At 57.1% G+C, this 13,508-nt stretch overlaps 1 protein-coding gene across 1 annotated transcript in view; it reads right to left on the bottom strand.

Moving 5' to 3' along the window:
• HSPG2 (heparan sulfate proteoglycan 2) overlaps positions 1 to 13,424 on the bottom strand; it is a 99,617-nt gene extending 86,193 nt beyond the window's left edge. Inside the window, exon 1 of the mRNA XM_035019565.1 lies at positions 13,278 to 13,424. Within this exon, the coding sequence (XP_034875456.1) occupies positions 13,278 to 13,340 (63 nt within the window). The 5' untranslated portion in view covers positions 13,341 to 13,424. The remainder of the gene's footprint in view (positions 1 to 13,277) is intronic.
• Positions 13,425 to 13,508: the final 84 nt, after the last annotated feature.

Genomic DNA, 13,508 nt, shown 5'->3' with positions numbered 1-13,508 from the left:
CACAACAGATGACAGTAATTCCCACATCACAGGGGTGGTTTTCAAGATAAAATGAGACCACCTTTACTACGTGTCTCCTAGGAGATCTCTTGGGGATACTGCTAGCACACCCGGGCGATTCAGTAGGTTTGGGTGAGGCCCCAGCGGCTGGTGCGTGGACCATCCTTGGAGTCAGAACACCACCTTGCATAGGTTATAATAAAAGTTAGCTCTGCTTTTTCTTCTGGAGATTTAATCCTTAAGAAACATCCCCAGGGGGTTGGAACCATTTTCACCACTGATAATACTGAGGTTCACTGAGGTTGAGTGACTTGCCCAAGCACAGAAGGCTAGAAGGAGGCAGAAGCAGGATTTGAGGCCAAGTCTGTGGATCCATCCTCCCCATGCATCACGCCACCCGGGCCCCACCCGCCTCGAGCCAGAGGCACAGAGCTGAGGACATGGCAGCCCTGCCCCTCCACCATATCACCAGCCCTTGCTGGGCCAGCCAGGCCTCCGGGCAGGGGCCCAGGCGCCCCCAGACGAGGCCCTGGGCCATCACCTCTACTCCGCCAGCGGCCTCCCCCTTCCATCGCCTTATAAAGTGACCTGAGCAGCTCTTCTCCAAGTTGCAGTTAATTTTATATGAAGCAAACCCACTGTCCTGTCACTGTGGCCTCGGCCCCACGGCTTCACACATTCCTTCTGGAGCAACATTACCTAATTTAACCATAGCCCCTGCTCTCTGGGGCTCTCAAAATAGCAGCTGCCAGTGGGGGAATATGCCCTAATGTTATCAAAATAAACAATTCTCCCTCTTCCCCCACTTAGCCTGCACCAACCTCAGGACCCAGCCCCGGGGTGGGGTAGGGGGGAATAGGGAGCTGGGGGGGGCACTGAGGGGGCCTGGAGGAGACCCAGAGAGCCTGCCAAAGCCCTGTTCTCTCCAGCCAGCCAGCCTTCTCATACATGCCCTCTTCAAACACGTTCCTGGGATCTCCCCATGCCCCACCTCCTCCCAAATCCCCCAGCCATGAGCCCAACACCCAGGGCCACCGCTGCCCTGGTTCCACCCAAGACTAGGATTCAACTTTCACTTTCTCCTAACAACAAAAACTATAACAGTAATAATTTCTTCCATCCCCGGGTATTAACTGTGAGCTACATACTTTCCGCACCTTGGCCTACTGACATCTGAAAAGTAGGGATTAGTATTCTCTTGTTTCAGATGAGGAAATGGGTGCTCAGAAAGGTAAAGTGACTTGGTCACACAGCTGGAAGTGCCAGCCAGAGTGGGGGTGAGAAGCGAAGCCCAGCTGCCCCAAAGCCCTAACCCTCACATTGCCTTCCAGACGGGACTCCCCAGCAGGGTCTGAGCCTGGGTGAGGAGGAGCACAGGGGTTCTTCTGGGCTGGGGGATGGGGGGCGAGCTTGCTCACCTGGTGTATGATTGTCGGGTCTGCTCACATGGCTGGCACCAAACCACAGGAGCCTATTATGCTTAGCTCATATTTCACCCAGATCCTATGGGCCCCAATCTGGCCCCAGGGCCCCAGGGGCACAGGCTGGCCTGTCAATCTATGACTCCAAGACCCTCCCGCCTGCTCCCCACGCCCCCGCCATGTGCCTCAGAACTGGGCTGCCACATTAAAGCAGGGAACACCCAAGCCGCTTGCTAACATACCTTGGGTGCAACCAGTGGTTAAGGAGCTGCGAGGGCGGGCCTCCCTGCCCCTGCTGCCCAGAATAATCATTAACTGTGGCAGAGCCAAGGCAGAGAGCTGAGACAGGAGTCCCAGCGGTGGCTGGGGTGCTGAGCAGCCTGGTACTCCAGGGGGTGGCCTGGACCACCTGGTTTACTCGGGCTGGCCAGGAAAGCTCAAGGTATCACTAGGGCAGGTGGTCAGGCCGGTGCCTTGGGGGCATTTACAAGAAGAGCCCAAGCTCCCTCTTCCCTCACAACTTGTCCTGCCCCGCTCCCCTCTCAACACTGCGAAGACGCATAAGCGAAGAGTGCTGGACAGAAGGATGGACCCTGGGGCTTGGGGCCTTCTCAAAGGGCGGGGGGAGGAGGGTGCAGAACAAAACGGAGCCTCCAGGTTTACCTAGGACCAAGTATCAGAGGCAATCTTCAGAGAGGGGAAAAGAAAATTACAAAATAATGGCTCCTGTTATTTGTCAACTGTCTCTTCTGGCTGTAGATTTATATGATCTCTGATCTTCCCCCAAAATCCCACCAAGAAGGTATTACCATTCCCAGCTGACAGATGAGGTTCAGAGAGGTTAAGCCACCAGCCCAGAATCACAGAGCAGTAAGTGATGGAACTAGGACAAGACTCATGGCTGTGCCTCCTGCCCCTGACACTCCCAAAGTACAACCTGCAGAGTTAAATGGAGCAGAATTAACGGATAGGGGGCTAAGAGGCCACTGAAAGAGCCCCCTGAGTCCTGGCCAGAAACCCCAAGGGTGAGAGAGCTATAGGGGTGGGGGTGGTAAGGAGGGCACCCCTCCCCCCAGTCTGGATATACCAAGTAAAGGTGGTCCCTGGGGCTTCCAGCATCTGTCAGGGCAAGAGCTGAGCCTTCTGGAAGATGGGGGGTGGGACCTCTTTTGGAGTGCCCAAGGGAGGAGGATGGGACCTGCAACCCCCTCCCCCAGGAGTTCTCCATCCTCCTCCCAGAGAAGAGAATTCCCTTCAGTTGCTCAGGTGAAACCAAGGTGAGGCCCCGGCAGGCTGAAAGCTTTGATCTTATCACACATTCCTGCCCTAGCCTTCCCTTCCTGGCTCCCCACCTCCCCCCACCCACAAGGTGGAAAACCAGGCTGACTTAACCCTTTCCTCCACTTCCCGAAATCAAATCCAGGCCAGGCCTGGTCTCTACCCCTTCCCCTCCCCCTCCCCCCGAGGAGTGGGGAGAGAGGAAAGAGGGCGAAGGTGGAAAACAGGAGCTTCGGGCCCACCCTCTTCGTTCAACTCAATGTCACAGAGCCCCAAACCCGAACTGTGTGTGCAGCTTCCATTTCTTCTAAATTAAAATAATCAGGCTCAGCATAAATAGCCCCGGTGATTTTCCACACCCATGAGCTCATCTGAGACTCCCAACAAAACTGCCTGCTCTTTTCTCCAGCCCTGTGGGTCTTCTCTCCTGCCCTAGCCCAGGGGGCCATGTCCCCAAGTCCCCTCCTCCCATGAGGAGAATAGACTGTGAAGTAACTATTAACAAATGGGGGCTTAGACGAAGTCACAAAGACTCCAGATTTTCTCACAGAGGCTGCGAGTGGCCCTGAAAACCTCTCCCCCTGCCCCCATACCTTGTATTGACTAGTCCCCCACCCAGCTGGCCCCCCTCTGAGTATAAAACGCTCCCCCCACCCCCCCCCCCCCCCCCCCGCTGGTTTATACCTAACACAGGTAACACAGGGCCCAGCCTAGGGCTGGCACTCCATAAATGTTTGCTGAGTGAATGAATGGCCCCATCTTGCCTCTGGGGGAAATGAAGCTCAGAGAAGTCAGACGACTTGTCCTGGATCGCACAGGCAGGGCCAGGAGGAGTACAGGAATCTCGTGACCCGGAATCTAATGCTCATTCACTAAACATTGACAGCACCCCAGCTGTTCGCTCAGCCACAGGTCCCCGAGGGGCACAGAGGGAGACCCATGTGGGCAGACCACTGCGGGGGGGATCCCAGGCACGCAGGCGAGGGCAGGTTAGGTCCTCCATCTGGTTCCCTCGTTCAGGGCCTGGCACCTGTGGGCTGGTAGCATCAGTGAAGGAAGACGTGGGAGTGGTCACATGGTAGGCTCTGAAGAATGATGTAGCACCAGCCCCTGAGAGGAAGCCAGGAGTTTTCTCCAAGAACTCAACATTCCATTCCTCTGGGTTGGCAGGGGGCCAGAGAGAAAGAAAGGAGTCCATTTTGTGGGTAGAAAAATCAAGGCCCAGGAAGGAGGATCAGCAGTTGGCTGGCAACTAAGTGGCAGCCTGGGCCTTGACCTCCTGCCTCCTGGTCTGGCCAGGTAAAGGGTGGGGGACCGGGATGGATGTCACCTCAGCTATCTTTTTTTTTTTTTTTTAAAGATTTTATTTATTTATTTGAGAGAGAGAGAATGAGAGACAGAGAGCACGAGAGGGAAGGGGATCAGAGGGAGAAGCAGACCCCCCGCTGAGCAGGGAGCCCGATGTGGGACTCGATCCCAGGACTCCAGGATCATGACCTGAGCCGAAGGCAGTCGCTTAACCAACTGAGCCACCCAGGCGCCCTGTCACCTCAGCTATCTTGGTGGCTTCCTCCCATTCTTTTCCCCGTGTTAATGACTCCAGCAGCAAGCCTGGGCCTTCCTGCCCACACACTTGACAACAATGTGAATCTAGGGACAATGGGGACAGATGACTTCTGGCCCCCTGCCCCGGATGCCTTCCTCCTCCACCAGCCAAATCCTCTATGCTCTTTAGGGTCCGCTGCCTCCACAAAGTCTTCCAGGTACCTCATGCCAAATCGATCTTTTCCGTCCCTGACAATCTGCTCCTGTCTGCACCTTGAGTTGCACTGGGTGCTTATGGTTCATGGGTCTAGGACCCAGAGGGTCCTGAGAGGAGAGACCCTGCCTCTCATTTCTCCCAGGAGGACTGACAGATGTGGATTCAGCTCCTACCTTCCTCTGCACCTGGCTCTGTGATCTTGGGCAAGTCATGGCTGTCCGCTGAGCTGCTTCTCATGGGAGATGGAGGTATACTCCCAACTACACGGGAGAGTTGACAATGCAGATAAAACACCTAGCTCAATGGCTAGCACACAGTAGGTCCTCAGGCAATGAATGAATGAATGGGAAAATTCCTGACTCTCCCACTGCAGAGGGATGCTCAAACGACACAGTTTGGGACTTAAATGTAGATTACATCTTCCGGCTGGGCCACGGGGTTCTGTGCCTTGTATTTCACCCAGGTCCCCGTGATGGAGGTGGGCACACGGCCGGCTCCAAGCAGGCCCCGTTCGGCAAAAACTCACTAACTCCAAATGGCAAAACCTGCAGGTCCCACGGGGACCTGACTGAGAAGGATCCAGGTTCCCAAGGGTCTCAATCCCAGGGAAAGCCAAATCCATCCCCCCGGGGGAATGTTATCACTAAGTTGGGATGGAGGCCAAGGGGCAAAAGGCATCCAAGCCTGCGAAGTAGGAACGAGATAAGCCCACATGGCAGATACGCAGCTTGCTGTACCCTCTGCCAAGGCCAGTCCAGTCTGCCTCCTCCGTATAGCCCGTCCTGACTATGCCAGCCGTCCCTGACTGCCCTCTCTCCACACCCAATAGGCTGGATCCACAGGGGGAGGGATGACAGCTTTGGAGGCAGACAACGTGGGCCCCACTCCCAGCTGCGCCACATACGAGAGGGATGAATTGGGCCAGCCATGCCCCTGCTGTGCCTCAGTTTCCCCCTCTGCAAAATGGAGGTAATAATGCCAACCTTGAGATTTCTGGGAGGATTATATGCAATAATGCTTGCTGGGAGAGAGCCCCGTGTGGGGTTTGGCTCCAGATAGGGTGGTGGTTTTTAATCAAGAGAAGGCATAGGGCACCTGGGTGGCTCAGTCGTTAAGCGTCTGCCTTCGGCTCAGGTCATGATCCCAGGGTCCTAGGACTGAGCCCCGCATCGGGCTCCCTGCTCCGCGGGAGGCCTGCTTCTCCCTCTCCCACTCCCCCTGCTTATGTTCCCTCTCTCACTGTGTCTCTCTCTGTCAAATAAACAAATAAAATCTTAAAAAAAAAAGAGAGAGAGAGAGAGAAGGTGTGCGTGCTCGCTGAGCACTGGCTGATGATCTAGGTGACTGAGGTCACTGGGGAGGAGACCCTGGAGGTCCCAGGGCAGAGAAGACACTAGTCTGTCCTCAGGAAACTCCGAGGTCTCAGTTCTTCTGGCCCAAGGGTCACAAGAAGGCAAACAGCAGGAGAGGGGGAAGAGTCTGTAAAGCTGACAGGCCACTGTGGCCAGGATTTATGAAGCCAGAATTTCAATCCATCCAGCCCAGCGAGGCATCCAAGAAGAGGCATGATCCCAGTTCCCAACTATTTGAAAACTGGAACCGCCAAACAAGGAGAGGGGATGAGTCAGCTGGGGGAAGGGGGGAGGCCAGCAGCAGGAGGTGGGGGCCAGAGCCGACTCCTTGGGGGTGAGTAGGGGAAGGCAGGGAAGGGAGAGGTGGGGTCAGGGACCCAGCAGTGGGTTGGGAAGGGGCCAGAGGCAGCTGGGAATTCCCAGCCCCACGCCAGGAGACCATCTGTGAGGTCACCCAAGGCCACCTCTGAAGTCCTCCCCCTGCCAAGCCCCAGGCTGCCTCCCCTCCCCACAGACTGGGACTGGGGGAAAGATGGGGAAAGAGGCCAGATTCGAAAAAAGCAAACACCTGGACACGACACACCCTCGTGGGGAAGGGGCAGGTCCTTACCCAGCAGCCCAAGCCCAAGGCACAGGGTGGAGAGACGGGTCACCATGCACTCGTGAGTCTCTCTCCCTTCACCCTGTTGCTTCTCTGTGAGCCCACAGGGGTCAGAGTAAAGAGCTGTGCAGCCCCACCACCTCTGGCAAGTGACCTGCTATAGGCTCCCTCAGGACCTCCCTGGGCAAGGTCTTGTCTCCTCCAGTGCAGGCCTGAAGGATGACGGGGCTGGGATGGGGTCGCAGGAAGCCCCCTCGCCACACCCGTTAAGATGCGCGAACATCCTTTCTGCCGCTGTGGGAGGTACTTGGCCACACTCTTGTTGCTCAGAGCCCACCAACTGCACACATCTGGGAAGGGGACAACAAGTCCCCAGGCTCCAACCTTTCCCAGGCCACACCCTGGGGTGTGCCCCCCCCGCTCCCCCACCAGGAAGGAGCAATCAGAGTGGAAGGGTGGACTCTGTCCTGCAGCTGTGGCCGCAGTGGGGGAAGGGGGGCAGTGACAGATCAGATGCAGTTACATCCAGCGCACTTGGACCGCACGCGCGCGAGAGAAGTGACGGCTTTCTTCTGCACGGTCATTCATTCCACAAGCCCAGCGTGGGGCCCAGGGCAGTGGTTGGCAGCAGTTTTGATCAGGAGAAGGTGTGCGGTGCTGGGCCCTCGGAACCCTTAGTCATATCACTCTGGCCTTGCCCTCAACAGGAACAATTCTCACAGAACAGCCACCACTTGTCAAACACCTATTACATTTCACACACTGAGCGAGGTGCACCTGCAGGGTCCACCGGGGAAATGGGAAATGGGCATCATGATCCCTATTTATAACTATTTATAACTGAGGCTCAGACACACAGAGCAATTTGCCCAAGGTCACACAGCCAGTTGGGGCCGCGCTAAGACATGAAGGCAGGCCCTTTGAGCTCACACTTTCCCTTGATCACGGTGCCTGAGAAAGGGCTCCGAGTCCAGTGAGGAAACAGACAAGTGGAAGACAGCAGTGTGGGCACCCCGGCTTATGCCACATTCTCCAGGTCTCCGCAGAGAGCAGTGGCTGGGAAGGACAGCTCCCCTGTGCCCAGGGGCCAAAGCAGCCTCTTCTCAATCCTCAGCAAGGAGCCTGGGCCTTCTTGGCCTGCTGGCTTCTCCCAAGGCCATTAATATATTCACTTGATAAATGTTCACCTACTGTTGCCTAGCACCAGGCAAACTGCAATGAACAAAATCTGAGTCTGTGTCCTCGTGGAGCTTCCCTGCCACACTGGGGGGATGACAGTACGTTCTAAAAAACACATAAACACCTAAGCATGAGATCAGGCTGTGGGGTTCTCAGGGGCCAGTGCCTGCAGTTCCTTAGATGCACATTTGGCAAGACCCCCCTGCACCCACTCTATAGGCCGGTGTAGAGGCCCCAGCTTGGTCCAATGCTGCCCCTATCCCTAGGCCTTCCCCTCCAACACCTCGCGGAGTTTTTCCATCTTAATTAGCATCTGCTCCATCCTTCCCGATGCTCATGCCACAAAGTGTGGAGACTTCCCTGACTCCTCTCTTTCTGTCCCACCCCATACCCAATCGACCCATCCGCAAATTCTGTCAGTCCTAACTTCAAAATATCTTCAGGAATCTACCACTTCTTCCCACTTCCCTCGCCCTGGTATGAGTTCCCCTTGTCTCTGGCCAGGATCTCTCGGCTTGCTTGCTTTTGCCCTTGACCTTCCACATCCTCTTCTCCGCACAGCAACTACAGTGACCTCTTATCTCACTCAGAAGCAAATCCAAAGGCCTTCCCATGGCCAAGGCGCAGCACTTGGACCATGCTCCCCCCTCACTCACCCTGCTCCAAACACATGGGCCTCCTTGTTTTCCACGGATATGCCGGACACCGGGCCTTTGCACGAGCTGGTTCCCTCTGCTTGGAGTGCCCTGTCCCCCCAGGCATCTGTAGGGCTCACACCCTCACTTCTTCAGATGCTTCTGTTCAAGTACCATCTTCTCAGAGGCTTTTCCTGACTGCCTCATCCCACCTCATCACTGTCTCCACCCTCTTCCCCGCTTTACCTTTCCTCGTGAGCACTTACTGCTCTCTGACATACCGTCTTCCCCCGCTAGCTCTAATGCAAGTACTGCGAGGGGACGGAGTCTGACTTGTTGTTCCCTGCCGTGACCTCAGCACCTAGAACAAGGTCAGGCACTTAGAAGATACTCAGTAAATACTTGTTGAATGAATTTTACGTCTAACACGCACCTGTGGGGGACTCTAATCTGTGGAATATTTAATCACATCCATCATCGGTCCATTCATTCATTCACCACACACTGCGGGCCTTTGTGCACCAGATGCCCCCCTCTAAAAATCCAGAGCAACAGAGAAACAGGGTGCCCTCCTCCGTGCCTCTGGGAAAGGACTCTGGTAGGTAGCCAGGAGCTGTCCTAAGGACACCTCAGGGATGCCATAGGGATCCTGCAACCCTGCGCAGGCGGGTGTAGGGAAAACAGGGGAGGGGGGCTCTGGGGGCGGCTGACACTTGAAGGCCCCACATTCCCAGGCCTCAAAGAGCCGCCTTGTTCCCAGGGCTTTGGGGCTTTGGTGATGGTGCCCCTAGCCCAGCCACCCCCAACAGCCACAAGCCCCTCCCTCTCAAGGCCGCTATTGACACGGACCCAACCCAAGGCCAACAGTGAGGCTGGCGGCTCCCCGCGAAGTGAGTTCCACACATTCTTCTAGGTTTCAGCCAGCCAGCTCTGGGCCCTGGGGCAGCCGGCAGGCCTCGGCTGGGCCCTGGGAGCAGGAGCGGGCAGCAGGGCCAAAGACGCCAAGGCCTGGGTTGGGGCAACATTCCAGCAGGGCTAGGATCCTCAGCCCAACCTCCCTCTTCCTGGAAGAAGGGTGATGGGGGCAAGGCCAGGGTGGGCCCTGGGAGGAGGGGGCACTGTGCTCGTCATATCTTTGGGAGGCTGCTGGGGGATGGAGTCAAGTTCACCCATTCGTTCCCTAGCCTGACCCCTCACAGCTGGGATGGCCTGGGGAGGGGGGCCACGGGCCAGAACTGAGAGCCCTTCCCACATGTCTCAAGTGGTGAAGGGTCCAGAACCTACAGGTCTGGCCTCCAAGTAGCCTCTGAATCACGGCTCTCTCTCTCTCCACATCTTGGGCGGCCCCTCCTACTCCCCCTCCAGAGAGTCTCCCCACAAGGCCAAGCAGCCTTGCAGACTCACCCTAAACCTTGAGCCCCCAGGGGAAAACCAGGGGCACCTAGCGAGGGTTCCAAGCACAGCGGCTGGCCTTTCTTCCCCCTTACTCCCCGCGGAAAGCCCTGGGATTAATTCGACCGTCTATGGGATCTCAGGGAATATTTGATGAGGAAATTAACAAACCTACAAATATACAGGTGATCCTACAAATGGCCACCCTGGAGTTAGGTCTTTCGAGGCTCCCGCCAGGACAGGCATGCCCAGGATGCCCTCTGCTTAGAGAATGGGGACCATATCAGGAGCTGTGGCTTAATGCATTCAACAGATATATTGACTGAGCACTTACTACCTGCCAGATGCTAAAGATACAGCAGCAGTGAACAAAAACACACAAGGTCCTGCTCTTGTGGAGCTTAAATTGGGGGGGGCGGGTAGGAGAGAGATAAATAAACGAATACTTATCAGATAGTAACAAGGAAAAAAATAAAGCAGTCTAGGGACAGAGAATGTTGGGCAGAGTAGTCAGGGACTTAAAAGAAGGGAGGCAAAGGGTCACATAGATATTTGAGGGACAAACGTTCTAGGTAGAAGGAACAGCAGATGCAAAGGCCCTGGGGTGGGAGTGTGTTTGGCATATTCAAGAAACAAAGACCAGTGTAGCTGGAGTAAGCGGGGGGAAGCTGAGAGGGAGCGGGGGAGGCCAGATCCCAAAGGGCCTTGTGGGCCATATTAGGTCAGGGGCTTGAGTCTGATCGTGAGCAACAGGGGGAATGCAGGGAGGATCTGAGCAGGGGAATGACATGTGAGAATTTGTTGAGAAACTTTGTGCCTGGCAAACAGCACTCAATAAATGTGAACTGTCCATATTATTTTGTCATTATCTGGCCTGGTACTCCAAGACCTCCCTCCCTACCACCCCAAGCCCTGAACCCAGTCACCTTCTGCCACCTTCCTTCCACTCCTCTCCCCAGTTGCACCTCAGATCCACAGATCCCAACATGCCTGTGCTCAGCCGGAGAACAGGCCCGGGCCAAGCCAGGTGGGGGCCACTACTCCCAGACATAGGAAGCTGGGCCTAGTGTATGGGGAGGGGGTCCATCTCTGTCCCTTCCAGCCTCCACCTCCCTCTATGGCCTCCCTCCAGAAGTCCCCAAGGCACACTCACAAGCACATACACCCCCAAGCGGGTCTGGAGTAAGAGGGGCTGGGGACTGGGGGCCATGGGGGTGGGCAGGGCAGCAAGTTATGTCCAGGCGAGGGCTGAGGGAGTGCTGCCCCTGAGGAAAGGGGAGGCTCCTCCAGCTTCTCCATTTCCCATCAGCCCACAGCCTCCCTAGTGAGGAAACCCAGCCAAGGCAGGAAACAGGTATCTCAGCGACTTCCCTCCTCAGCCCTGAAAAACACCGTAATCATGGCAGCCCCCTCAATATTCCTGTCTCCTGGCAGGGCTGGCCCCAAGAAAGGAAGGGCTAAGGCCCCAGCAGGAAGAAAAGGGATCAGCAGGCCAAGGCAGGCACTGAGTCACCCAGGCCTGGCCCCCACCCCAGCAAGCCTCTCCACCTCCTCTGAACTGAAATTACTCCCACACATAATCATAGACCACTGCTTCTCTGTCTCCTGCCCCCAGTGAGGTCTTGAGCTTCCTAAGGACCACCCTACCTTCCTCTTCTGTCCTCTCTTGGCTTGTGGATGTGAACCAAAGGGCAGAAAAGATAAAGGGCAGTGGGTGAGGAGGAGCCCAAGGCTTGCTGGGGCACTGGGCTAGGAACCTGATGTCACTGAAAACGTTCGATAAACTTCTTATCCCATTTTACAGATGTGGAAACTGAGGCCCAGGAAGAAGAAATGGCCCCAGATCACAGGCTAGAAAATGACAGAGCTGGGATTCAGACTTCTTGGGTGCAAGCTCTTTCCAGCTCTCCACCATCAGCCTGGGCTGGGACAGTGAAGACCTCGGTGTGGTTGCTGAGGAGACTCTATAATTCCACAGGATTGGAACTGCCTGTTTACACATCTAAGTTCTGGGAAAGCAAAGACAGGGCCTGTTCTTGCTCACCCATAAGCCCCAGCCCCTAGCACAGTGCCAGATGCGCCGGCACACAGTAGGTGCTTAGCAACATCTGCCGAATGAATGAGCCCCAGAACTCCCACTGACTGTCACGGAATGCTGCTCAGTGAAGATATTTTGAATGAACAAGTGAGTGAGATGATTGGCTGCAATCTGGAATTTCTGTGGACATTCCTCCTGTACACAGCAAATAACTCCACCCTCCTCCTCACTCTGGCCACAGTAGGACCCAGCATCCAGGAGCCCCTCAGCAGGGGGCAGAGCTGGGGGAGTCTCAGAAAAGGAACACATCCCATGTGCTATGTTGGTGCCTACTTTTTGGAAAAGTAAAGATCAAGTTTGGATCAAGACTGAGAAGCAACTGGATGGGCCCTGCTGGACTTGCTGGGGTGAGAGGCTGAGAGAGGGGATTAAGGAACCTATGCAGATGGGGAGTGGGGGAGGAAAGGTTCTAGGTGGGCTGGGCAAGAGAGCTGAGGGGTCAGGTCCGGGGTGGGGGTTCAGGAGTGACTCAAGAGGGCAGAGGTGAGACAGCGGGCCAGGCCAGGACAGGGATTCAGTCACTGGGTAAACACTGGCTTAGAGAAAAGTCCCTCTCTTGGCTCTGAGAAGGGGGTGGGGGGCGGGGGTAGGGACAGGGACCGCCTAGGACCACCTCAAAGACGGTGGGGGTGGCTCTGTGGTTCACCAGGGCAGACCCAGCTCCTCAGATGTGCCCCCACCCACATCTGCCACCAGCTGCCTGCCCACTGACCCTGCCCCGCCCTTCTCAAGTTCACTCAGGTCCTCAGAGCCTCTCCCTGGTCAAGCATTCTTTTCCTCTGCATGGGCCCATCCAAGCTCAGAGCAGGGAAGTGGGTTGTGGTGGCAGGCTCCCCCTGCACTTGAGGACCCCGGAAGAGGATAGCTAGGAAACAGACCTAGGTCCCGGACCCGGCACTTTCACGCGCCTTCCATGCAGTCCTGCCAACCAGCTTCCAGCTCTACACTTTGAGACCATGCATTTTTAGTTCCCTTTGGGCTTGCCCGAGGTCACATAGCTACTCAGTGAGGAGCAGGGATGGATTCAAGTCCTAGGCTGTAGGACTTCGGAGCCCGTGGGTGTTCCACACAAACCTCAGTTGTGTCCGGAATGGATTTTTACTTGTGCCTGCCTGGTTACTAGCTCCCCAAGGGGCCGGACGGCCTGGTAAAGTTCCAGTGAGGATTGATAGGCTCCCCATCACCAGTGAATGCCCCCTTTCCAAGTTGGCACAGAAAGGGGTGCCCTTGCCCGGCCGAGTTCCCGCCCTGCTCGAAGTTTCTCCGCCTGGTCCCCAGGAATGGCAGGCCGGGCCATGCCTAGCGCGACTGGAGACTCAGCAACGTGGCCGGGCGACCCACGGGCTCTCACGCGGGCCGGCCCCGCCTCCGGCCCCACGCAGGGTTCCCCGGGCGCCCCTCCGGACAGCCCCACGGCGGAGGGTGGCGCCCGCCTGTGCCGACCCGGGGTCCCTGGCGGGCGCCCCCATCCCGGGCCAGAGTCCCAGCCAAGTTGGCTGGCGCGGCGAGCGGGGCCCGGGGCGTCCCCCGCCACCGCCCCCCCCGCCCCGCGCACTCACCGCGAGCAGCCGCCCGTGCAGCAGCAGCGCCAGCAGCAGCGCGCCCGCCGCCCGCTGTCCCATGGCCCGGCCGGCTCCGCTCGCTCTCTCGCTCGGCGCCCGCCCGCAGTCGCCCGCTCGCCAGCCTGCGGAGTCCTCGGGACGGCGCGGCCCGCTCCCGCCGCCCCCACCCCTCCCGCCGCCCGCCCCGCCCCCGCGGCCGCCCGCCCCGCCCCCGGGCCCCCGGGCCCC

The sequence above is a fragment of the Mirounga leonina genome, unplaced genomic scaffold (assembly GCF_011800145.1).
Source record: "Mirounga leonina isolate KUSES-001 unplaced genomic scaffold, KU_Mleo_1.0 Mir_173, whole genome shotgun sequence".
NCBI classification, from domain to species: Eukaryota; Metazoa; Chordata; class Mammalia; order Carnivora; family Phocidae; genus Mirounga; species Mirounga leonina.
The sequence above is the reverse complement of the archived record's forward strand: the minus strand, read 5'-3'. Positions and strand labels throughout refer to the sequence as shown.